We start from the raw sequence: 24,616 nt of genomic DNA on the forward strand, positions 1-24,616 counted from the left end.
TCTTCATATAGTTAGTTCCACTTGTAGTCCAAACTCTTCTCAACCTCCTGCCTCAGCCTCCCGAGTCCTAGGATTGCAAGTGTGTGGCAGCTTTTCAAGAAGGCAGCCCTCACGCCGGTTGAACACCCTGGGTTAGGAGACACTTCAATTTCAAACATTTACTTTTCTTGATCCTCAACTATACAAACCGTGTGCTCCAAATTAGGCTCAGAAAATAGAGTCATCATTGTAAGAAGCCAAAGGTCTACCACTAAGCTGTTATTGGTAGGTACAGAACTGGAGGAACGGAAGGGCATAGGATTAGATGTATTGTTGAAGAATAGAAGAATAAAAATCAAAATTGAAAACTACAGTGTAATGTTGGGAATCTGAGAAAACAGTGTACAAATTGTCCTAAAAAGCACCCAACAACTGTGCTATCAAATTCATTTAGAGGGATTTTTCTAGTTTTTGCTTACTTACTAGAACCCACTGAGGAATACCTCCCTAGTCACACCACACAATACTCCCCCTCCCCCACCATAGAATGCCTGCATCCGAGGTTCTAATTCTGTTTTGACCCATCCTATCTTTCTTGGATATCATCTGTTAGAGCTGGGTTACTGCCTGGCTCCTGGACCCAACTGTTTCATTCTAGAGGCTTCCAGACAGGCACTGTTGGTGTACCTAAACCTTAGAAGATGGCGTCAGACAGAAGTAAGACTGGGAGTGGAGGAGACTGTAGGCTATCTGCCACCTGCTCACGTGCCTGGGCTGTCAGATTTGTCCCTTTACCTAGGAACAAATTATTTAGGCTGACCTAAAGGGATGTGAGGCATTCGACCCCACACAGGCATTCGGGAGTCCGGGAAGGTAGATTTTTACCTTTGGAACGGGGGAGGGCCTCCTTGGAAACCATAGTATCTCGGAAGTAACACACTGAATATATGGAGTGGATAGAAATTACCGATTTGATTCTCCAGAAGAGGGAGCACTTCAGCATGCTTGGGGTGGAAGCAGAGGTTTCGGTATAGTCGAGCAGCCTAGTCAGGGCTTCAGCGAAGATTCAAGACCTGTGTCTTCAGCCAACAAGTGCCTTCTCCAGGACTTTGCCATGAGAAGGCAGCACTGGGTCTCATTTGATCTTTTGAGGGAAAGTAGGCTGAAGGATGGAGAAGTGGGATCGGGCCGGGCGGACAACTAAAACTCTTCAGTGGGGTTATTCACTTAAGAGCCAGTGAACAGGACTAGAGAGTTTATAAAACTGCTTGTGCCCAGACCTGACTCCTACCAGCTCCTACCAGCCACAGACGTCGCTTCTTTTCAGTCCAGGCAGCGGACTTTTCTTTCTTCTTTTTTTTCTTTTATAGTAATGTATTATACATATATCTATCTGGAAGTTGGGAACTATAAGACTAAGGTTCCATCTAATTACTGTTCCGGGAAGGGTACTTTTCTTGCCCCATAGACAATTTCTGTGTGCATGTGCACGCTCGTGCATCTGTGTCTGTGTAAATTGTTTGTTTATTGAAATTGCACCCAGGGCCTTGCAAATGCTGGGCAAGCATTCTACGAGCCACGTCTGCGGCCCTCATTGCACTTTTTAGTTTGAGGCAGGGGTTCACTAAGTTGCTCAGGCTGCCCACGAGCTCCCTCTGTAAACCAGGCTGTCCTTGAACTTGTGATCTTCCTGCCTCACCCTCCAGAGCGGTTTGTAGTGAATGGCCGCGGGCAGGCCTGCTTTTCATCCTGCCCAGCTCCTGCACGGCTAGCTTAGCCCCAGAAATAATAACACATAAGTTGTATTCATTTAAATACTGCCTGGCCCATTATCTCTAGAGAGTTAGTTACTGGCTAACTCTCACATCTTCATTAACCCATTTCTAATAATCTGTATAGCACCACAAGGTGTGGATTACCGGGAAAGATTCAGCATGTCTGACCTGGTGGCTGGCTCCATGCTTTCTGCCTCATAACCCTCTTCCCAGCATTCTGTTCTGTTTACTCCGCCTACCTAATTTTCTGTACTATTAAGGGGCCAAGGCAGTCTCTTTATTGACCAATGAAAATAACACAATAGACAGATAACCCTCCTCCATCAGCAGTTGTAGTTACAAACCTCTACATAGCTTTTAAGTATGTTTTTGTTGGGGACAGTCTTTCTTGACTTTCAGGATGGAGGAGATAGGTCATCTTAGCCACAGTTTTCTTACCCATTGTGGAGCTAAGACCTTAGGAACAATTCACTGTGGGCAGAACTTGGTGGTGATAACCTGGCCCTCTGTTGTGTGGTTCAGATGAATATGAACATGAGTTTGTTCCGATTTCATACCTCCTTTGTGTTCAGGGATCTGGGCAGAGCTAGTTGGTCGGTGAAATAATTTTTTTTAAAAAGAGAGAGAAGAATAACATAAAATTAGGCCGACTGGATTCCCCTTTTATCCTTAAAAGTCATGTGGCTGTCCCTGTGGATATCATGTAGAAATAGGCCCTGTTTAATGAAGTGCACATTTGTGTGCCCATCCCCTGTGCTGCCTGGCCAGTAGCTCGTCCCCAGCAGGAACTGTGTTCTACATTTCCTTCTTCCTCCACTCCAGCTCAATGCTTTATTCGCGAGCTCTAAACTTGTAACATTTAAAAAGCAGGACCACAGCTAAGATTTCCATACTGCCATATTTCAACTTGTCCAGCCGTTACTGTGGCCCTGGAACTCTCCCTGCCTCCATGCCTTCCCCTCGCCATTTCCTGGTCCTTATCTAATCCTTCCCAGCTATTCCAGGCTGTTGTGTAATGAAGCCTCTGGGAAGCAAGAATCCAGGCTCCCCTACCCTGTCCTGGGCACTGGGCTTCGGTGGATGCGCACATGCCCATCAGAACAGCTGGAGCAGGTGGTTTCTGTCTCGTGGGCGTAGGTGGGGTTAGGAGAGGTCCATGTATGTTGGTGGCATTATTTTTAGAGAAATGAGCTTCTCAAGCCCTAGAGTCATTGTGCCTATTCATAAACTGCAACTTCTTTTGTTTGAGGTGAGGAGATTATTAGGAACAAGAGGAATAGGAAAAGGAGGAGAAGATGGACCAATGTCTGTGAAACAGCCTCCCCCTCAAGGGCCCCATGGGTGCTTTTCAGGAGTCTGGAACTTTCCCTACGCTCAGCCTTCCTGCAGACAGTTTTCCTGCAGGACAGGTGTCCGTCCTATTTCACTTCTTGATCGACCGTGGAGCTGGCAGGGGAGGGCTACAGGAGGACTTTGAGAAAAGCTCTTAGAGGCAATGACAGCTTGAGCTTGCTCTTCTTGGGAGATGCAGGCCTATGTGTCTCATTGAGAGGGAGCAGCTTCTCTATCCTGGTAACTCAAGGGTGAAGGACTGTTTGGGAGACATTTACAAATATACCCGTCCATGCCCTCTCCTTCATGTGTTAAGAGTCATAGCGCTGACCCCATAGGGACTAAAAGGAAGCCATGTGGCCTAACTTCTGGTCTCCTTCCTTCCCCCTTGTCTTCTTTGTCTCAACAGCCTCTCCATTACCAGGACCAGATATGGCCATGAAACCTGGTGCTGGCCTGCCCCCTTTCCCTGTGCTTCCCTTTGCCCCCGCTACTCCCGTTCCACCAGACCAACCCCTCTGGGAGCCATCACCACAGCCCCCCATACCTTCCGCATTCTCTCCGGGCAATCCTCTACTCCTGTCTGCTTTTCCCAGTCCATTGCTGATGACAGGCGAAGGCAGCTCTGGCCCCAGTGTGGCCGGAACTGGCCAGGTCATTGTCAAAGTCAAGACAGAAGTGGGGCCAGCTGAGCCCTCTCAAACTCCAAACCTTATAGTTACTCAGACAGCCCTAAACTGGATTACCTCAGGTACTCCCTGTGGGGGCCAGGAGGGTCCTCCTCCTCGGTATGTGTCAGCCTCTAACGTGAAGACCATTCTGCCTGCTGTGGCTGTTAGAGTGAGTCAGGAGGGCCCCGCAGGACTCCCTCTGCAGGCTCTACCATCAGCTGCCCAATTGGCTCCCATTGTGCCCCTGGAAAAGTCTTGGCCGGGAACACAAGCTGCAACCATGGAAGGAGGTCCAGTGGCTACCCGGAAGCCCTCTCAAGGTGACCTTGCCTATGCTTCCAAGGGTGTTTATGAGAACTATCGTCGCTGGCAACGCTACAAAGTCTTGGCTCGGACTCACCTATCCCAGAGTCCTGATGCAGAAGCTCTTTCCTGTTTTCTTATGTAAGTGGGGTAGAAACTGATGCACCTAGGGCTTTGAGAGAGGACCCTGGGATAGACACAGGGGTATCGATCACTCCAGAAGTCTTGAAGGCAGTTATAAGGGTGAGAAGATGCAATTAAGAGAGAATTACAAGCAGTGTTTAGAAGAAACGTTCAGTACCTTTCAAAGAACACCTACAACTCTGTGACGTCAGACACACATTTTAGGGAAGTCGTCATTTACAGACGAGAAGATGGAGTCTTCCGGCCATAAAGCAGAAAGCAGAGATTGTTCTGTAGATCCTGACACCAAATGTCAGGGCCCACCCTGCCCTCTGGCACGGATGACCTAGGATGAGGTGGGCTGGGCCCCACTCATTCCTGTGGGATAGGGAAGATGGCACTGGGCCAGAGCAAGACCTTAGCGTGTGTGAACCTTATCTTACTCAGGAGTCAAAGGGAGGGTATGGAGAACTGTTGGCTCCACACACACACGGTTTGTGAGCTGGAGCAGGGACATTTAACACCTTTGCCCTCAATTTCCTCATCAGAAAAGGGGTAATTGTCCCTATCTCCAAAGGTCGATCAGATTAAAGGTGCTTGGCAAAGTGCCTGGCATACAAAATGAATCATTTAAATGGTAGCTCTGTTATTATTACTGTAAAAAGTCAATCTTAATGAGGAAGGGAGCCCACATAAGGCCAAAATATCCCTCCTTTTGAGTGTATGTATGTTTAGCCAAGAAGTCAGGAGTTACAGACTGTCTTTTTTGTTTATACATCAACCATTAGTCCTCTGGGAGATTTTTCTCTACTTCCCAAGCAGACCGGGTTTCCTCAGCTGCAGAATTTGAAGGAAAACAAACAAACAAACAAACAAAAAAAACCAAAAAGCACGTTCCTCTCTAGTGGAAGAACTCCTTCAACCGGACTTTGGAACAAGTGATCAAAAGACCACTCCCAAAGTCCTCAATAAACACCACTACGGAGTTCTTGGTTTCTTAAGATAGCTCTGAGTTCTCTCTTGGGACCTGGTGGAGGATTTCTAATTCTAGAACCAGCATGAGCTCTCGAGGTTTGGTTAGGCCCCATGCCCTTTGGTTTCTGGCCAACTCCTGTTCCCCATGCTTCAGTCTGATGGGTAGGATCTTATGCCAGGCATGCTTCAGACCCAGTCAGATGGGAAGCTGATTAGATGCTCCAACCTGGGATGCTGTCATTCTACAATCCACCATTACAACTAGTTTCCCCAGATGAATCTGATACTCCATAATGTTTAAGGACTTAAAGAGAAACCAGAAAGGCAAAAATGAAGTTCTTATTTTAGTCTGCATTCTTGATTTCCTCTGGAGCGTTCCAGAAGTAATGGTCCAATATTCTATTTGAAGATCTATGATGACATTCCAGAGACAAAAAGAAAAAAAAAATCTAATCCCTAAACCAAAACTCCAAAACTACTACACATGCTTTAATTAGAGGCTCATGTTGGGTTAGTGAAATAAGTCTGATAATTCAAGAGGCTCCAGACAGGGCTAAATCCACTTTACAATTAATAGCGTTCATTTACAAGCCCCAGTGTTTCCTCTTAGTGTCCAGTTAGGGCTAGCACCGTGAGAGTTCAAGGTGGAAGCCCTGGTTGATTTCAGAAGGGCAGGAGGAGAATCATTTGATTCTGTGTGATTTGCAGATCTCGGTGGGAAGGGCAGCAAGAATGGCAGACAACTGGCGGGGAGGCTGTGGAACATTTCATTAAACTGGAACATGACAGGGCCCGAGGGGCAGGCAAGAGTTGGTGAAGTAAGGGGGATTTGGACTGAGGTGGGCATCAGAAGAGGTGCAGGGCACACTTTGGCAACGTGTCTGACTTAATGGGGGTTTTAGCCCAGTGCTTCGTTCCTTGGCCCGCCTGAAGCCTACTATGACCCTGGAGGAGGGACTGCCGAGGGCTCTGCAGGAGTGGGAGCGTACCAGCAACTTTGACCGGATGATCTTTTATGAGATGGCAGAGAAGTGAGTCTGATGAACTCTCTTTCACCCTGCAGGGGCGGGGGAGTGGGCGAGTGGTAGGGCCGCAGGGACAGGCCTGTGTGTGTCAGGGTGGGTTGTCAGGAGGGTCAGCAAGGTGGCTCATCTTGCAAAGGTGTCCCACCGCCAAGCCTGACAACCTGAGTTTGAGCCTCAGAACCTACATGAAGGATGGAGAGAAGTGGGTCTCAAAAGCTGTCCTCTTCGGTTCGCACGCGCATACTATACACACACACACACACACACACACACACACACACACACACAAATGAATTTTAAAATGAAGAAGGGAGTGTCACAGGAGGGCTGCAGGCTACACGAGGGTCTCCTGGATCCTCGCTGCTTCTTCTACCTGAGCTCTGGGGTTATTCTGTCCTGTCTGCTCGTGACAGTTCTGTCGCCTCCGGATCTTGGATCACTATGGGGGTTTCATACTGAAGATGTTAGGGAAAGATTGGGCCCAGTGGCCCCCCCCCCAAATTCCCATGCTGAAGAACCCTCACCATGAAGGTTCTTTAACTCAGCAGATCGCAAGTGGCTGTCCATGTACAGCTTCAGAATCCCTTTTCCTTTTATGCTTTTTGTTTGTTTTTGGAAACAACACAGAAAAGCCTCCCCCCCACCCCATCCCAGAGAGGGACTAACTCTCTGCAAGAGGTTGGTCAGAAGAAATCAGGGTACTGGGCACCCAGGTGGTCTCCTGACTCTATCCTATTTCTACAGGATAGTCAGGGCTAAAAAATAACTTTGGCTGGCTGTGCTGTGTGAGCCAGCACACATGACCCCGAGTCTGAGCTGAGAGTATCCTGCCATCCCAGGAGCTCAAGGCCAGCCTGGGCAACACAGTGAGCACTTCTGTCACAACAACAGCGGGGGAAAGAATCGTTTCTTCTAAGTGTACCCTTTAGTTTTTCCCTGAGTCTGAACCTTTGAGTTCCTAGGTTTGCCCCTCAGGGCCTGTTCCAGCCTTTGCACTCTGGTGGGCTCTGCTTCCCGAATTCTGCCAGACGAGGCTATAAAGAGCGACCCTTTAGAGTGTACCTCTAGACCCTTGCACATGCCAGACTGAGTTCATCGAGCTTCTATTAAGTAGTGATGACTCCAAGGCACTGGGTGAGGTAGAGATGATGCAGAAGTGTCTATCACCCCTCTGTCCTGGAGAATTGTCCAAGCTCTGGACCACCAGTTTCCTTAACCAGCTTCTCGAGTGACTGTCGAAGGTGAAGGGACAATACAATGTTATCCCCCAGCATTGTCATTAGGCTACCTGTGAGCAACTTCCCCTGACTGGCCCAACGTCAACAGTATTTAGCCAAAATGAGGATGACTGTGGATGCCGCCTGGTGTCTGGGTTGCGGTTGTCTCCTGCTCAGTATAACCTGTGCCTTCTTTACCCTCTGCAGGTTCATGGAGTTTGAGGCCGAGGAAGAGATGCAGATACAGAATGCACAGCTGATGAATAGGTCCCAGGGGCTGGCCCCTGTAACCCCTTTGAAACTTGATTCAGGGCCCCTGGTCCCTGAGGCCTGCCAGCAGCCAGGTAAGGCTACTCACAAACCAGAGGAGGGTTAGGAAAGGCATTGTTTTTGCTTCTGAAACTTTCTTTCCCAGAAGTGACATTTTATGAGCCAAATAGAATGCCCCTTAAGAAGCTGGGGTCTTGGTCCCCTTTGTCTTGAATATTAGCTATTGATTTTGGCCAAGTAAACTAACTACTCTCTCATTTAGATTGCGCATGAGCTCTATACTTTATCAACCTAAGCAATGGGGGTGGGGTCAGGCAATTTCTCAGAATGTCAAGGTGTGTGGAAAGGTTTCTAACTGACCCTCCAGCTTTTCCATTTTCTCCCCCAAAGCTTGATCCTATTCCGGAAACATTTCTGGTACCCAGATTTCTTCCCTTGCAAACTTTACTGAAAGTAGATACCAACGCTTTCACCCGCCCCATCTCTTCCCTCAGTGTACATCCCCAAGAAGGCAGCCTCGAAGTCACGGGCTCCCCGCCGGCGGCAGCGCAAAACCCAAAGGCCTCCGCTTCCTGAGGCACCCAAAGAGGTCCCGCCAGAAGCTGTACAAGAATATATTGACATCATGGAAGGGCTAATGGGGAGCCACTTGGATACTGGGAAGGCACAGGATGAAGAGGGGCATCTGGAGGATGCAGGGATGTATCCAGATCTAAGTCTTCTGAACTATATTGATGAACTATGTTCTCAGGAAGCCTTTGTCTCCAAGGTGAGCAGAGTCTACATGGCTAATTTCTTCTTCTTCTTCTTCTTCTTCTTCTTCTTCTTCTTCTTCTTCTTCTTCTTCTTCTTCTTCTTCTTCTTCTTCTTCTCCTTCTCCTTCTCCTCCTCCTCCTCCTCCTCCTCCTCCTCCTTCTCCTTCTCTTCCTCCTCCTCCTCCTCCTCCTCCTCCTCCTCCCCCTTTTTCTTCTTTTTGAGACAGAGTTTCTCTGTGTGTAGCCCTAGCTGTCTTGGAACTTGCTCTGTAGACCAGGCTGGCTCCGAAATCACAAAAGTCCACCTGCCTTTAATGTTGGAATTAAAGCTGTGTGTTACTACACATGCCCAGCTGCATGGCTAATTTCTAATAGATATTTGGGGGTTGGGCACTATGGGGCACCAGCCATCTGGGATTCTGCCTACGGCAGGAGGCTCCATTCTATAGTTTGAAAATGAGTATACGTATATGCACATGTACCACAGTCTACTACAAACTCCAGGGTGGAAGTGGGGGTATGGGCCTCATAGCTTTGTCTCTAGAGCAACTGGGCGCACAGGTCACTTCATATCAAGGTTCACACCACTCTTCTTTCTGTTTCCCAGGTGGAGGCGGTCATTCACCCGCAATTTCTGGCAGATCTGCTGTCCCCAGAGGAGCAGAGAGATCCTTTGGCTTTAATTGAGGAGCTAGAGCAAGAAGAAGGACTTTCTCTTGTCCAGGTAAACTTGGGAGGCATAAACATCAGGAAAAGGAACCTGCCTGATTTTGTATAACCCGTTTGATATCCTAATTCTGTTTTAGAGGATTTAGGGTTGGGTTCTGAGTCTAGAACAAGTAGGGAGGGGATCGTGTGAACGAAGTATACAGAAAAGGAAAGACTCTCATCAGGGGAATAAAACTCCAGAGTAGTACCCATCTTTTTTTTTTTCTTTTTTTTAAACATTTATTTATTTATTATGTATACAATATTCTGTCTGTGTGTCTGCCTGCAGGCCAGAAGAGGGCATCAGATCTCATTTCAGATGGTTGTGAGCCACCATGTGGTTGCTGGGAATTGAACTCAGGACCTTTGGAAGAGCAGGCAATGCTCTTAACCGCTGAGCTATCTCTCCAGCCCTACAATACCCATCTTTGATACCATCATTTAAGCACTGCCTTTCCTTCCCCACATTGTCTATCTGTCATCTCCTTTCACCCACTCAGCCACCTCTTTTCCTAACCATGTATAGAACCGGCATTTGTCTATTCCCTTACAGCTGGTCCAGAAACGACTCTCGGCCTTGGAGGAGGAAGATGCACAGGGCCTTCCAAGTTGCAGCGGCGCTCAGTCTGACTCAAGTCCTTCTGTTTCTGATGAAGATGAAGATGGGGGTCGGAGGCTTCGGCCCTCACCTGGCCTTCAGGGGCCTGCGGGCACTGTTCACATTGGAAAATCTGCTTCTCCAGGCAAGCAGGCAAGAGAAATGCATGGTGGGCAGGACCAAGCCCTAGGTGGTCCAAGGGGTATTCACGAAGATGGAAATGCTCTGCTGCCCTCCAGCAGCTTGGACCTGCAGCTAGAACTCACAGCTTCACCGGGAATGCAAGTACCCTTGGGAGTGGGGAGAAAAGGATCTGGGAAGGTTATAAAACAGTTCTCTGAACATCACGAAGGTCACCTGGGAGGTCCTGGGTCCTCTGGGAACTACCCAGTAGCAGATAGGAATCCAGATTCTTTACCTTTTGGCTGGCAAGAAGGTCCCCAGCCCGTGAGAGCCTCCAATTTGGATGTTGGACTTACAGAGCCAGCTCCTCTGCAAGGACTTGAGTTAGAAAGTCAGGCCTTGGGGTTGCAGATAGGACAACAGATTGGGGGAGTTGGGGTACTTACTCAAGGGAGAGACCCTCCAGCAATGTCCCAGGCAGGCTCTTCAAGGGCCATGTGGGGAGGCGACAGAGGCCCTGCCATGGTTCAGACTTATGATCAGAACCATTGCCCTGGAGCAGCCGGCAACCTGGATAGCATTTCTCTCAGCCCGGGACTGTGGGTGAGCAGCGACACGGATGCCGTACACTTAGAGTTCCCCTTACAGATAGAAAGGGTCATCGATAACACCCAAGACTGGGCGTGCGTAAGGGAGGACCAGACACTGAGTTCCAGAAACAGTGTTTCTCCAAGTCCTAGAAAAACCACAGTGCTGGAGGGTGTGGGGAACACCGCGGTTCCCGGTGGAGGCACAGATGCCCCCGCGGTCCTAGAAAAGAAAGCTTCCTGCAGTTTGCCAGGGTCCCTGACAGTCAGTGGCCCAGCCTTGAGGTCCAAAGAACATCGAGAGCTGAGCTCTGAGATCATACCTGATCTCAGTGACCTGTGGGCTGAAGGTTGTTCCCCACTGCTGGAAACATTTGACACCTCCACACTGGGGGCTTCCAAAAACACCCTGATACCCACATGCCAAGACAATCTCCTTATTCTTGGGACCCAGGATACTTCTTTCCCCCAGGCTAGCGCAGAGGCAGAAAGCAGAGATAATCTACTGTTTCCTCTGTTGGAAAACATAGAACATGTTAACATATTAGATGTTAGAAGTGACAGCGGCCCCCAACCAGGGATCAGCAGGGATTGCTGCCCATCAAGTTTTAACTCTTGTAATCTCCAAGGAGAGGGCAGGGAAGATACTGTTTCCTCCAAACCTGCTGCCCTTGTTCCCTTACAAGGTAGTCAAGAATCTTATCCACTCGAGACCACCAAACTAACATCTCACCAGGGTCTGGGAAGTACTTCCCCTAGAGGGGGACCCAGGGATGCTTTAGTTCTGAGAGACAGCTCTATTAGAGAGACAGGCAGCTCAGCAGATAGGGCCCAAGGAAGTGAGAAAGAGGAGGAGGAAGATGAAGAACTCTCTAACTTTGCCTATCTTTTGGCTTCAAAACTTAGCCTCTCTTCAGGAGGGCTTCCCCTTAGTACTTGTCACGTCTCTGGAAGTCAGGGAGCCCCAAAGATATCCTACACATCTGCCAGAGTAGATGACCTTGACCAGCCTTCACCCTCTTCCCACACACCAGGGAAGGAAACCCTAGACAGGAGTCCAGCCACTGCTGTAGAGAGACCCCAGCCTGGTAGTTCTGGACAGAAACCCCTTGCTTTGGGAATAGTGCAGCTCTCACAGACCCGTAAAAGGCGGCGTGACAGTTCTGTCACGAGCAAAAGGAAGAAACGACGTCGCAGCCAGTAGGAAGCTGAGGGCCATCCTGCTCCACCTAGCAGCACCCAAAGGTGGGCGCCCCAGAGTATATTTCACCGCTGCCGCTCCCTCGTGGGGAAGCAGCCCTGGCTCAATGTTTTGTTCTTGTGCAAGAAGCTGAAAACCCTAGGGCAAAAAGACCAAGATTGCTGGGTTGTAGGAGTCCCCTTCAGTGGGAGATAAAAGAAAGGGCTTTGGGAAGTTATATGGAAAAGCGTTTGTTTTTGTTTGGAAATTGTTCTCTGTGCGTTCTTCTGCGTGAGCACCTTGGCTGTTACACAGAACAAAGTTTTACAATAAAGGTAGATTCTGCGGATTCCCTGAAGTGTTTTTGCTAAGAATCACTTTGATGACCAGGTATATTCCAAAGCAGTAGACCTCTCTCCTCTTGCCAAGCCTGAACTTGGTGGTGGCAGGTCTTGTCTGGACATCCTATTACTGTAGGCGGAGGTGGGGGGACCTTTTTCCCTTTAAGGGGCTGGACAGGAGGCATGTATACGTCCGTGGCTCAAGTAGGGAAGCACTGTGTGGTTGCTGGGACCTGGAGACGACTTTACTGACACAGGTCTCCAAGTATGTGCGATGGGATAAACTCTCAGTGGGACTGTTAAATATGGGATGGCAGCAAGCAATATTTCCATCTTTAATGAGGACAGAGCAGGAGGGAATGGGATGAAAAAATGTTCACGAAGAAGTCAATTAAAACGTGCACATTCAGTAGGGGGCTAACAGCGTGGGAAGGATACAAAATCACCGTGTGCTTTTCATGAAAGAAATACCCCAGTCTGCTTGTGAGTGAGACAATTCAGGGGTGCCCAAGATCAATCTGCATTTGTTTTTTTTTTTTGTTTTTTTTTTAAATCCAATGGAAATCTGGCAGATGATCATGCCATTCACAACTAATGACTGCATTCCTGGGACCGAGCTTCATTTTTTTTTAATAGATATATATTTATATTTATATATAAAATAGTCTTTTACAAAAAACCCCACCAAACAAAAAATAAACTTAAAAAAAAACAACAATGATAACAACAACAAAAAAAATCAGGAGCAGAGATGGGGTTGAGGCAGAGGCGAGGCCTCTGGCGCTGTCCTGAGAGCAGGGCTGGATTCGAGCTGAGGAAAGAGTGGGGGGCTGAGGTGCTCATTCATCCTTCTGCTTGGGAGCTTGCACAGTCCCGTTGGCCAGGGCAGTGGGGCTGTTTGCGGATGAGGCATTTGGTATTTGGGAGGTGCTTCGAGGCTTGTGCGGGGGGCGTAGGTAGGTACTGAAAAGCTTTCCATACAGGGGGTCGCGGAGGGAGAAGTTCTGGAACTGACCTGGACAGGAAGAGTAGGAAACGGAGAAGCAAAACCACCTAAGCATGTGACCAGGACCCCTCTCCCTTCTCTTTCCTCAGAACCAGTAAACCCCAGCCCGCTGATCTGTTTGTCTTCTCAAATCCAGCTTTACATCGTTTTTTCTCCCTTGCCTGTTTCCCACCCGTTTTGCCTCTCAGAGGGTCTGCTTCCTAAGATCACTAGCCCTTTCTCTGTCAGCTCAGTGCTCAGAGCATATCCTGGTCCTGGTGCTGATGGTACCCCTGGCGCCTGTGCAGGGTGGACACAGTGACTCACAGAGGGAGAGGCCTTGGCTGCCTCCAGGCTGGCACAGCTCAGCATGCAAAGTCGTGGCAGCAGGGCGGGGCGAACCCAGCAACAGGTGCAGGATGGTGCTGAAGCCGTCTCTGTATAGCAGGCGGCCAGGTCCTTCTGGCTCTTCTTCAGCAAAGAGCTTGGGACAGAAAGAGACGCCTGTCAAGTTCTCTCCTCCGGGCACTGCCTCGTGCCGCCTGGAAAGCCTGCCTGACGAGCTCTTCTCCCAAGGGTGCTGCATGTAAGCCCTCTTGTAGTGCCCTTTCTTTCAGGGTAACTGTAAAACGCGCCTAGCTTCTGCCTTCTGTCCGGCTAGGCCTCAGTAGGAGATACCGCAAGATAGGCAGCTTTAGGTAGTGTGGCACTCCCGGGCACTGACCATGATTGTCTAAAAGCCAATGAGAACAGCACAGTATACCACCCTCCTGGGATGAACTGTGGGGCAAAGGGTGACAGTTGTCCCCACAGCCCCTCAAAGGTACCTCAAAGGCCAGGCGAATCAGCTCCTCCAGGCTCCTGCCTCCATCCAGGGCTGCTAGTGCAAGGGCCACATTTCGGAAGTCCACCAAACCCATGGCGTCCTGGAGGGTGAAGAACCAGAGCAACACGGGGACCATGCATTTTCCTCCCTGCCCTCTGGACTTTGGTTTCTCTTCACCAGGCTTAGAAATGAGGACTGTGGTCACTCTGCTCAGAACTGACTCCCCAGGACCCCTGAAGTTCTCAGGCTACATGCTTCCTTTTGGAAGCTATACACCAATCCACCAAGCCACGAGATGACAAAGCCCTCCCACAGAGGTCTAGGGGATGGCAGGGAATCCCCAGGAATTGACAGACCACAGAAGAGCAACCCTGGTTTCCAAGCCAGACAAACTGGTTTTCCTCTGACTCCACCTACCTGGGAGAACTGGTCCAATGATGGAAAGGGGGCCACAGGCATAACTTTTTTTAACCAAAAATCAAAGCAGATGCTATGCCAGGGATATGGGGGACATGTTGGCTGAGATGGGGACAGTTTTCCCCAATCTAAGAATCCACATATGCTCAATACTTAAAATTTTTAATTATTGTTATTTTTAAATTGAGACAGTGCCTGTCTATATCACCTAGGCTGGCTTTAAATGTTTGATCCTTTTGCCTCTGTCTCCTGAGTGTTGAGGATGTTGAGACCCATAGGCTGTGTCTTAGCACAAACAAAGCCCTTTGAGAGGCTAGGGGTGTAGCTAAGGTCTAAAGAGCACCCGCCTAGCAGAAAAATCTGAGTCTATTCTTAGCACTTAAAAAGAAAATACAAGCTGGGCAGTGGTGATGCATGCCTTTAATCCCAGCACTTGGGAGGCAGGGGCAGGCGGATCTCCAAATTTGAGGTCAGCCTGGTCTACAGAGCTAGTTCCAGGGCAGCCAGGGCTACACAGAGAAATCCTGTCTCGAAAATATCAAGAACAAACAAACAAACTCGAATATAAATTTGTCAGGATACTTGGTTAGATTTCTGGAAATACATTTTGCCAAAATTCTCGAGTTAGTTCAGGAATTCTCTGCGAAGACCACAGGATATCGGAAAAGAACTGGCCTCTGTACTGCAGCAATTGTGGGTCCAAATTCTTAACTGTTTAACCTAATCAGTTTCTTCTTAACCTTCTCCCTTCACCTAACCTTCACGACCCTTCAGTGAAGGTCTTCACCCGTGTCCCGCAGGGCCATGATTCCCCACCTTTGCCAATCTCTAAAAAAAAAAAAAAAAAAAAAAAGTATGTTCCAGTTCATCTTGTAGCCAGCCATCTATGAGGGGTCTTAGACTTTGCAGAACAGACTTGCGATTGAGCAAACAAACTAGAATTACGATTTGATGGGATACTTGGTTATACTTCTGGAAATACAGTTTGTCAAAACTGCCCTGCTCACCAGAACATCCTAAAACCTGAAGCTTGTTGGCTCTGAGGGCAAGCCATCCATTGTGCTCTGGGTTCTAGCCCCATTACCTGCTGGAAGTAGCTGAAGGCACCAGCCACTGTCTGAGGATCAGACAGCTGTAGCTGCTGGGCAAACGCCTCTTGGCTTATCATTCGACTCCGGCCTGGCTCTGCCCCCGTGTCCACACAACCAGGGGACAGCCTACGATGGAATTGTTGACAGCAGTGAGCTGACTCAGCCTTTCTGGATACGTCATGCACAATCTTGTCCCCAGTACCAGGCTCCTAGCGTGGGCTCAGCTGCGGTGGTCTCCCCTACGCCCCTCCCCCGCCTTGCACTGAGGATCAAATCCAGCATGGCACTTCCTCTTTTCCTTATTTTCCCTTTCTAATTTTCTCTATCTGGGCCACTGCTCACACCCTCATCTTCAAGGTAACTTACCCAGCCTTCTGTAGCACCTTTCCGAGTTCCCAGAGCCGTGGCTCCAACGCTACCTTCAGCTGGCCCACCACAATCACAGGTAAGCTCCCCACAAACTCACATTCAGTGGCTGGAATGCCCAGGGCCCTGTAGGACAGAGAGATGGAGATCAAGGGGAAGGCATGAGAAGACAGTCCTGAGGTTTCATTACACTCTGTCTGATGAAACGGTCAGTGTCCGTCATCTTTCCCCTCCCGAGTCTCAACTGTCACACAGCCCTTCCCCACTATCCCTTATCCCGGCTGCAAAACCTCCTGCCCCTTCTGTGGTTCTTACGCTCTGCGTAATTGCTCCAGGAAATACTTTGTGGAGCACCAGGAAATACTTGCAATACTCACTGTGCCATGACTCTCTGCACATTGTTGGCATAAAGGGTGGGGTCCTTACTCTCCTCAGGGCTGGGCTGATACACTGGCAAGAACTGAAACACAGACACGGCTCTCATCAGGACCTGGAAATGAGGCACCGCCGCTACTGCTCTCTTTTCCCCACCCCACTGGGGGGAGGGAGTGGGGCATACCTCTACTTCCACGATGCTGCAGGGCTGAGAGGCTGTGAGCCAGAGAACTTTGAGTCTAAGAGAAGAGAGATGGGTATTTAGCACTCTTTAACTACCCTCATACGAGGCTGTGATTAAAAAAGACACCCCTAGCTCCAGTTAACTAGGAGGCTGAGGAGGGCCAGAAAGATGATGGGGAGAGAGAAAAGCTGCAGGAACACACCAGGGGAAAAGCGGCAGGCAAGGGGAAATCTGGGTCTCAAGGAAAAGGGGAAGAGGCAAGCCTAGTGGTGTGGGTGCTCCAGAAGAGACCATCCCCCTCTCCAGCAAGAAACAAACACAGGACAGTAAATAAGAAGGAACTGTAATCGCAGCAGGAGTGACTTAGGTGGGAAGGCTAGAAGGACTGCCAAGTTACATAGGGAGGTCAGAGGGCAGGCAATCTCCTCTAGAGCTCTCTCAGTCCTACGAGGGTGGTCACTCCAGAGATTAGACCAGGGATGCTCTGGTGGACCCGACTCCCCACCCTTACCCCCACAACACTAGAACTCACACGCCAGGACCCCTCCATGCCCAGCTGGTGGTGTCCTATGGGCAAAGCAGAGGGAGGGGCAGGTTACTTTTTCTTCTGGAAATCACCTTTAGCAGAGACCCCGAGCTGACCTCACGTTCCGCCCCCGGATGCATATCTTAACACGCCACCAGCAGTTTTCACTGACTTCTCTTTAAGGAGGGATTCAGGCTCCCCGTCTCCCCCCTCTTCTACCGAAACTCACCAGACTGTTGGGGTATCGGATGAGGACAGGCTGCACAGGCACCCCTGCGATGAAGGCTCCTAAACCCCGTTTCCACCCCCCACCCCCAAGGCAGAAGTTAGTACACAGAGGTAGCAATATGGCAAGAGGGTCTGGGACAAATCCCAAATGATGTGTGGCTTTGCTTTACCAAGGATTTTCTCCCTGACTCACCTTGCCAGTATTAGATAAGAGGTTTCTTGTCACGGTCGTCCCTTCCTCCTCCCCTCTACTTTTTAGTTACTCCTCCCCCAACCGAAGCTGGAGCTCCTTTCCCCTCCACAACCTTACCGCCCACCATCATTTTACTCACCGGGTTTGAACTTCAGCAAAGCCTTCTTGTTAGAACAGGTGCCTTCGGGAAAGAATAGTACCTGGGTGGAAAACAAAGCAAGACAAGAACCCCAAAGCACAGAGTGAGGTGGGGAGGGGCGAGCAGCCAATTGGCACACAAAGGCATAGAGAGGGTCATGAGGCCCTTACCCACCTGAGGCCACTTGCCTCCCGAGGTAGCCCGCCTTCGGACCTCCTCAACCACTCGGCGGCGAGAGGCTGGATCATGCCGGGATACTAGGATGGCTTGATTGAATCGCAGAAGGGCTGGGTCGGGAAGGTTAAGGAGGAGTCACTTGGTTCTCACCCTGAGGCACTGACATCTGGCAGCCTCTATTTCCTCAACAGTATAAGATATTTCAACTATTCGTTTATTGCTACCATCTACTGGTCGTAGGCTGTCTTTCTAGTACCTTGCCTCTGGCCCCAGCCTTGAAGTCTGAGATCAGCTGACACAATCAGCTTGTATTTCATCTGCCAACAGTCAGTATCCCTCCTAACTTTTCTCTCTGCACTTGAAGCCAGTCCTCACTAGTGTTTCCATTTCTGACTCTCTTTGGCCCAGACAAACACACACACACACACACACACACACACACACACACACACCTCTGCCCCATACTTCTTGAATTCTCTCACCTCCGATGACAGGCACAGAAAGATTCTCAGCTCGAGACACAACCTTGGGCAGGTCACAGGGGAGAAGCACAATTGGGTCAAAGAAAGTTGAGTGGGGGGCAGCGACCAGGACAGGGGCTTCCAGGCGAGAGGCCCTCTGTCCCCGAACACGGATCCGGAGGAAGCCAAGCAAGAAGAAGAGCAGGCGGCTCAGACCAAGAACCCCGTTGTGGCATACAGTCCTGCCAGGGCAAGGCAGGGGATCAGTGGAAGAAGGAGTTCTGGCCCTTAATCAAGCCTGTCGCTCACCCAGGCACCTGGGACAGTAGGATACCCCCTCCATTCCCCCTTACAACATGTTGGCCATAGACCTGAAATATTTGGGACATATCACTTAGAGGTGAGGTTCTAAGGACCAGATCTGGGCTTGGCTGAATTTGGAGCCACCGGAGGGTGGGCAGAGCCTTCAACAGGGTGAGAAATAGGGTCTTAGGAGTTGAGTCCCACTTACTTCCTCCATCCAGTAATTGGTTCCTGAAGCTGCTCTTCAGTGAGACCTGCTACTTGAAGCCAGGCGAAGGGCCAGAGGAGAAAGAGGACGATAAAAGCTAGAAGCACTCGGATTGGGGCCAGCAGAACCCCCAGGAGACAGAACTGCAGAAGGGCAGGAGAAAAATCTCCCTTAGGACCGGGGAAGGCTCATTCCACAGCATCCTTCTCGTACAAGGACTGAGCCAGGGGCAGAGTTAAGACCTTGGAGGTGATAGGGTAGCGGCTCAGGGATCCAAGTGGGATGAAGAAGACACTAGTGAGGCCACGAAGATAAAAGACGAATACCACGAGGTGCCTTATTTTCTCTCAGTTGACTCCCACCCCATCTATAAAGGTTAACGTCATAAAAATGCATCAAGTACTTGGAATGGTTGTTAGGATTTAATGAGAGAATGCAGTGAAGGTGTCCAGCACTGTGTTTGATGTAGGTTAGAGGCAGGTTTTCTTCCCCAACATCCCATTCCATAAGTAGCTCCTATGCCAAACAAACCCGGTGCAGGGCTCTTTCCACACTTTGGGCCCGAGGAGAAGATGGTTGGAAACAGAGACCCACTTTTCAAGCCTCCGGTCAATCAATCCCTAGGACTGCAGAAAAGCAATCCTTAGGTAACACTAAGCTCTATTCCGCAAGGTAAGGGTTGCCAAGAGCCAGGGTGACTCCAGAGGCTTCTCCTCAGGATTGAGCAGGTAAATAAACTTAGTCCCCTCGGGGAAGGGGGGTCGGCCTCAGGAGAGGTGATCACAACAGAAACCTTGGACACTTCCTTCCCACACCACCTCCTGGCTACCCTAGGGTGGTGCGTCCCTCTACTTCCTGTAGCCAACCCCTCTCCCAGCCTCCCTGCCCCCACCAGTAGGTGCTGCAGTGAGGGTGTGTGTGTGTGTGTGTGTGTGTGTGTGTCGGGGGGGGGGGTGGTAGCGGAAAGAGGAGGTGTTGGAAGGGCACAAGGACGCGCAGTCTCTGGGTCCAAATCGTTTAAGTCGAAGCACGGAGAATTGCCGAGCACGCCCCTTCCCCCACCCCGGCCTTTCCGTAGCCTCCTGCTCCATCCTAGCCCGTCAACCTCCGAGGGATGTAATCCGCATTCCCCAGTGTCCTCCATCTCTCCTATCCCTGGGTCCTCTTCGGTCCTCCCTCTTCACCCACTCGTTTCTTCCATACTTCTGAGCCTAAGCTCGCGTCCTCACCAGGGCTCCTCACCCACCTCCGGCCGCCCCCACGTGCGCACCCCCGGACTCCCTCTCCAAAAGCTTCTCAGCCGCCTCCACTCTCATCCCCATGCCCACCTCAACCTCGGCTCCTCAACACCCCCCCATCTCAACCAGTCCTCCGCACGCCCCCTGCCCACACCTTACCTTAACCCTCTGGAGGCCGGAGAGGTGTAACTCATGCACGAACGGGTTTGGGGGCGCCGAGGGCCCGGAGGTGGGATCGAGGGGGGCCCAGGCCCCAGGACTTCCTTGGCTCATGATGGGAGAAGGTGGAGCGAGGGCCGCGGCCCCCCCTCCACCCCCGGCCCGGGCCCCGCTCCGGGTCCCGCTCTGCAAAGCAGCTCTGCTCGTGCGGCGGCGGCAGCGGCGGCGCTCTGGTCCCAGCCCCGCCTGGTGCCGGCCGAGGGGCGGGGAGCCGCGGCGCCGCCCGGGCCGCTCGCGTTGTCAGGGCGCCGGCCGCGGGGCGGGGCTTGCGGCGCCCGGGCGTCCCCGCTCCTCCGCGTTCTCGGCAGCCCCTCGTGCCATCGGAGCGCGGCGCCCCGAGGACCTGGCCGTCCCTTTCGAGGGTCTCGGGCTGGAAGCTGGAGGCGAGGTGGGCGCGCAGTCGAGCGCCCCGGTCACCTTCCGGACGCCGCGGCCACCCTGAGAGCGCAGACAGGGTGGAGCCCTTGTCCAGGCAGGGTGCCGACGCCACGGCTGCAGAAGGAGCCTGGGCCCCCCTCTCTCCGCCGCTCCTCGGTCCCAGCTTCCCCATCTCCCAGGCGGACCACCTTTTTCCTTCCCTGCGGGCGAGCCGCCATAGTGGAACTCGCGCCCTCTTGCGACCGAACTGCGCGTCGCTGCACTCGGCGTTCGCGCGTGCCAGACTGCGTGGGCCACCGTCACCCGCGCGCCTGTATCCCTCGATGCTTAGCGGGTGTACGTCCCCCAAGCCCTACTGGAGACACATCGCTTTCTCGGCTTCTATATTTGTCTCCCTCTGGAATATGGAAGACACCTAAATTCCTGTCACCTGCAAACCCCTAAAGCCCTCCTAAAACGCATTGTACAGCAGCCTAGCAGTTGAAGCACCAGGAGACTGAGTGGACTTTGAAACCCATAGCTGCAAACGCTTATCAAATATATAGTGCACAGGGGAGAAGGAGGCTTTGCTTATGAAAATAAGCCGGGTTCAGTTTACCTTGTCTTCCATCTGCCCACTGAAAGGTAAAAACTGAATGGTGTTGAAGCAAGAAAATGGGGGAGGGGTAACTTCAGAACTAAGGATGCCCCAATGCCTACTTGAGTTCTGAGTTAACTCCAGCATATATTCTGAGGCCAGGATGAGAGTGATGAGAACTCACAAGTTCTGTTGGTAACAAAGAAAATAAAGCATGGAATTCTCAGCAAAAATCCACAGATAATCCTTGAACCTCAATAAAAGCAAAATGGGTGATTCTTGTTTCCTACTTTCTCACCAGAAAAGAGAAAGCACTTTACTAATTTCCCTTGCCTTGGTTTCAGAACGCCAGCGTTCGTGTGTGCATGCGTGTGTGCTTGTGTGCATGTGTGTATGTGTATGGTCGTAGGACAACTTGCAGGAACCTTTATATCCAGTTTTTGGGTCTTAGTAATCAAATTCAGATTATTGGACTTGGCGGCAGCGGCAAACAACTTTACCGAATGAATTATCTTAGAAACCTCCTTTGGGAATTTTAAGAAATAAAGCTCAGGAAATAGGAGAAAGGGAAAGAGGACATTGAAGGGGTCCTAGGTAGGAGCCAGAAGTTGCTCCTGTCTAGATTCTATCTCAATCCCCTATAACTTTGTCACTTATACCACTGACTGTATCCACAAGAAAAGGAACAGCCGACCGTGTCTGGGAGATAAAAGTGATTCATCCTAGCTAGGATTTGCTCCTGCCGTATCTGAAAGTTTATGTGTGCTTCCCCCACTGCTCCTTCATATGTCAGAGTCCTAGTCCCCAGGTGGTGGTTATTTGGAGGTTAGACCTTTGGGAAACGAGTCTCCCTGTTGTGGCAGAATACCTAACAGAAGCAGCTTAAGAAAGGAAGTATTGTTGTGACTCACAGTGAGGGTTACAGTCCATCACGTCAGGGAAGACAAGGAGAGGGAGTGTAGGGCGACCGGTCACATTGCACCTGCAGGTTTAATGAAGCAGAGAGGCCCAAATGCTATTGCTCAGCTCATTTTAAATCCCTTTTAATCCAGGGACCCCAGCCTATGGGATGCTGCGACTTACATTCTGGGTGTGTCATATGGAACCTTTCTTCAGTTAAACCTTTCTGGAAACACCCTTAGAGACATGCCCAGAGCTGTGTCTCTATGATGATTCCAAATCCTGTCAAGTTGACTGAGAGGCCTAACCATCACCCAGCAAGACCCTTGTGATCGCAGAAGTACCATTGTAAGAAGAGGAAGAGAGAGAAATTGTGCCTGATGAAAGTTCCTGGGCAGAAAAACTTATATGAGCTCCACCGGGTCCCCTAGTCTACAAGCCAGGAAGCTGACCCTGCCGCACAGCAAATCTATGGCACTTTCATCTTGGAAAATCTGAGGCTCGGGAACCGTGAGAGTTGCTTGCTGTTTAAGCCACTTAGTCCATTACACTCTGTTGCAGCAGTCTACGAAGACTAAGACTTTTTTTTTTTTTTTCTGAGAGAGAGAGAGAGAGAGAGAGAGAGAGAGAGAGAGAGAATGAGAATGTCTGTTTGTGGAACTTAAGATCCTTCTGTTTCAACTCTTAAGTCCTGGGATTTCAGCTGTGTGCCATCACATCTAGCCTAAAATAGGGTTTTAAAGTTAATCGTAGGGAAGATTCTCTTGTTCTCTTTTATGCAATACTTAAAAGAAGGCAGGTTTTATATAGCTCTTGTGTTTCAAAGTAGTTCCACTATTTCTATAATCTCACATTTCGTTTTAAGGGAATTCATCAATGCATAAACATTATTTGGTTTTATGCCCTTAGTATTTATTCTTATTGTTGTGTCTTAAAAATTTTACTTTATGTGTATGAGTTTTTGCCTGCGTGTAAGTGTGTGTACCACATTCTTGCCTGGTGCTGGTGCCTGAGGAGGTTAAAGAAGGCATCCGATTCCTTGGAACTATATTTATGGATGGTTGAGAATCACCATGGTAACTGAACCCAGATCTTCTATAAGAACAACAAGTGATTTTAACCACTGATCCATTTCTGCAGCCTTCTGCCCTGATCTTTTACACATAAACTCGCCCGTTCAGGAAGCTTTATTAAATTTAGGATCCCTAAAGAGAACTTATAATAATATTCAAATGACTCTAAAATTACTCTAATAACTACTACATACAACTAACTTTCAATTATATACAGTTTGGCTATGTCTCCATTTATAAACAAAATAATACAAACAAGCAAACAAGTAACAGAAGTATATTCTCCCCAGGGTCCATGATTACCCACAGCCATAGGTTTCTGAGTAGATTTTCAATACCAGGTATGTATTACCTAACAGAGTGACCTGCAAATCCAATCGGAAAGCAGTTGGTTATCCCTCAATCATGCTACTATTGCATCAGTGAGTGTATCTTGTCTGACAAATCAATATTGTTGTACACAGAGTCCATGACTGGGTAAGATCACTGATTCTTTTTCTTCCCTCAGCAGCCTGTTTCGCACCTTCTAGCACTATGAACACTGGCCAGCAGGTAGGTTATTTCCAGTTCAGTTTAGTGTGGTTTCTTGGTGCCTTGTAATCCAAGTGTGTGTGGTGTCTTCCATAATAGTGTCTTGTGACTTCTGGGAATAGCATTATTCACCCATTCATGGTGCTTCTGTTCCAACTCTTTCTCTTTCTCTTTCTTTCCCTTTGCTTTTTCTTCTTCCTCCTCCTCCTTCCTCCTCCTTCTTCCTTTTTTAGAACAGGGTTTCTCTGTGTGGCTCTGACTGTCCGGGAACTAGCTCTGTAGACCAGGCTGACCTCGAACTCATAGAGATCTCCCTACTTCTGTCTCCCTAGTTCTGGGATTAAAGGCGTGCACCACCACCCTTTTCCTTAAACTTTGTTTTTTAGTTAGCTTATAAAGTAGTAGTTTTCTATATGGTTTCTTTCATACATCCTTAGTTTTGGTTAGTCCTTCCCTTCCTGCAATCTTTCCCCCACCTCTTGTCCCCATTCCTATTTAATCTTACTGAAAGTTCAGTGAGAAGAAAAGAAAGACGAACAGGAGAACGGGCATGTTAAGACAGTACTGCCCTTTATTTTGGGGAATCCCTTCACTGAAGAGTGGGAGTCCCTGTAAGAATCAAAGCCTGCTGTCAACTTCCAAGCTGTCCCACAGTTGGCCACTGCTAGAAGTAACCAGTTAGTGAAGAGTTAGGTGGCTGATCTTTACCTTTCCTGACTGGCTATTACTTAGGGTCCATGCAGCAGGGCAGTAAAGAATCCAGACAAACAGTCTAGTTTAACTCTCAAAACCAAATAGCTGTAGATGCTGGAATTGACACAGTTCAACCAAAATGGAGGAGTTTACGAAATGGCGTGGCCCTTGCTAACACTTTTCATGCCTTGTGGCTCTAACCCTCTACTTTCAAACCATATGTTTCTTACTGTTCTCCTTCAGATTCTTTTCTCATGGCTTCTCTCTTGTTTTCTAGTCTCTATAATTTTTTAAATGTTAAACGGTGACCTCTTCATTATCTTGCATGAAACTTCTTATCAAGCAAAGACTGGAGATTTATTATTATTATTTTTTACTTCAAGAAGCTATTACAGCATTAAAAATCTGAATAAAGAAAGTACTTTTTTAATGCAGAAATAAAAGCTGAAATATATATGTGTGCCTATCTTTCTACCTATGAATGTTTTTCATCTTTAGTGTTGTGATACTTTAAAATAAAAGAATACATTAAAACAGAAACAGAAGTGCTGGAGTTTTAGCTCAGT

General features: G+C 49.3%; 2 protein-coding genes across 5 annotated transcripts in view; one reads left to right on the plus strand and one right to left on the minus strand.

The window, feature by feature from the left end:
* The window catches only part of Lpcat4 (lysophosphatidylcholine acyltransferase 4), a 31,813-nt gene extending 11,734 nt beyond the window's left edge, over positions 1-20,079 (minus strand). For 2 of the 4 annotated variants that reach the window (XM_087911327.1, XM_087911328.1), the window contains exons 1-11: positions 19,839-20,079; positions 18,442-18,584; positions 17,952-18,172; positions 17,467-17,579; positions 17,293-17,353; positions 16,962-17,020; positions 16,739-16,773; positions 16,207-16,261; positions 16,025-16,107; positions 15,648-15,773; positions 15,275-15,407 (exon numbers count right to left, since the gene is read on the minus strand). In XM_087911327.1, the coding sequence (XP_087767453.1) occupies positions 15,275-15,407; positions 15,648-15,773; positions 16,025-16,107; positions 16,207-16,261; positions 16,739-16,773; positions 16,962-17,020; positions 17,293-17,353; positions 17,467-17,579; positions 17,952-18,172; positions 18,442-18,584; positions 19,839-19,952 (1,143 nt within the window). In that variant the 5' untranslated portion in view covers positions 19,953-20,079. Of the gene's footprint in view, positions 1-12,266; positions 12,978-13,274; positions 13,432-13,774; positions 13,874-15,274; positions 15,408-15,647; positions 15,774-16,024; positions 16,108-16,206; positions 16,262-16,738; positions 16,774-16,961; positions 17,021-17,292; positions 17,354-17,466; positions 17,580-17,951; positions 18,173-18,441; positions 18,585-19,838 lie in introns of those variants that run through there. The other 2 variants (XM_087911326.1, XM_087911329.1) reach the window with 2 other exon arrangements.
* LOC146892617 (NUT family member 1-like) lies at positions 568-11,970 on the plus strand. Its single transcript, XM_087911325.1, has 7 exons — positions 568-696; positions 3,496-4,201; positions 6,061-6,189; positions 7,608-7,744; positions 8,165-8,439; positions 9,033-9,149; positions 9,687-11,970. The coding sequence occupies exons 1-7, from the start codon at positions 681-683 to the stop codon at positions 11,643-11,645; spliced, it is 3,339 nt and encodes a 1,112-aa protein (XP_087767451.1). The 5' UTR covers positions 568-680; the 3' UTR covers positions 11,646-11,970.
* Positions 20,080-24,616: the final 4,537 nt, after the last annotated feature.

This window comes from Myodes glareolus, chromosome 10 (assembly GCF_982192425.1).
Source record: "Myodes glareolus chromosome 10, mMyoGla1.1, whole genome shotgun sequence".
Classification (NCBI taxonomy): domain Eukaryota; kingdom Metazoa; phylum Chordata; class Mammalia; order Rodentia; family Cricetidae; genus Myodes; species Myodes glareolus.

Bases quoted from the DNA above. Each gene is read 5' to 3' on its own strand.
- LOC146892617 (XM_087911325.1), top strand. The intron at 8,440-9,032 runs GTGAGCAGAGTC...TCTGTTTCCCAG, and splicing joins AGGAAGCCTTTGTCTCCAAG to GTGGAGGCGGTCATTCACCC. The intron at 9,150-9,686 runs GTAAACTTGGGA...ATTCCCTTACAG, and splicing joins AAGGACTTTCTCTTGTCCAG to CTGGTCCAGAAACGACTCTC.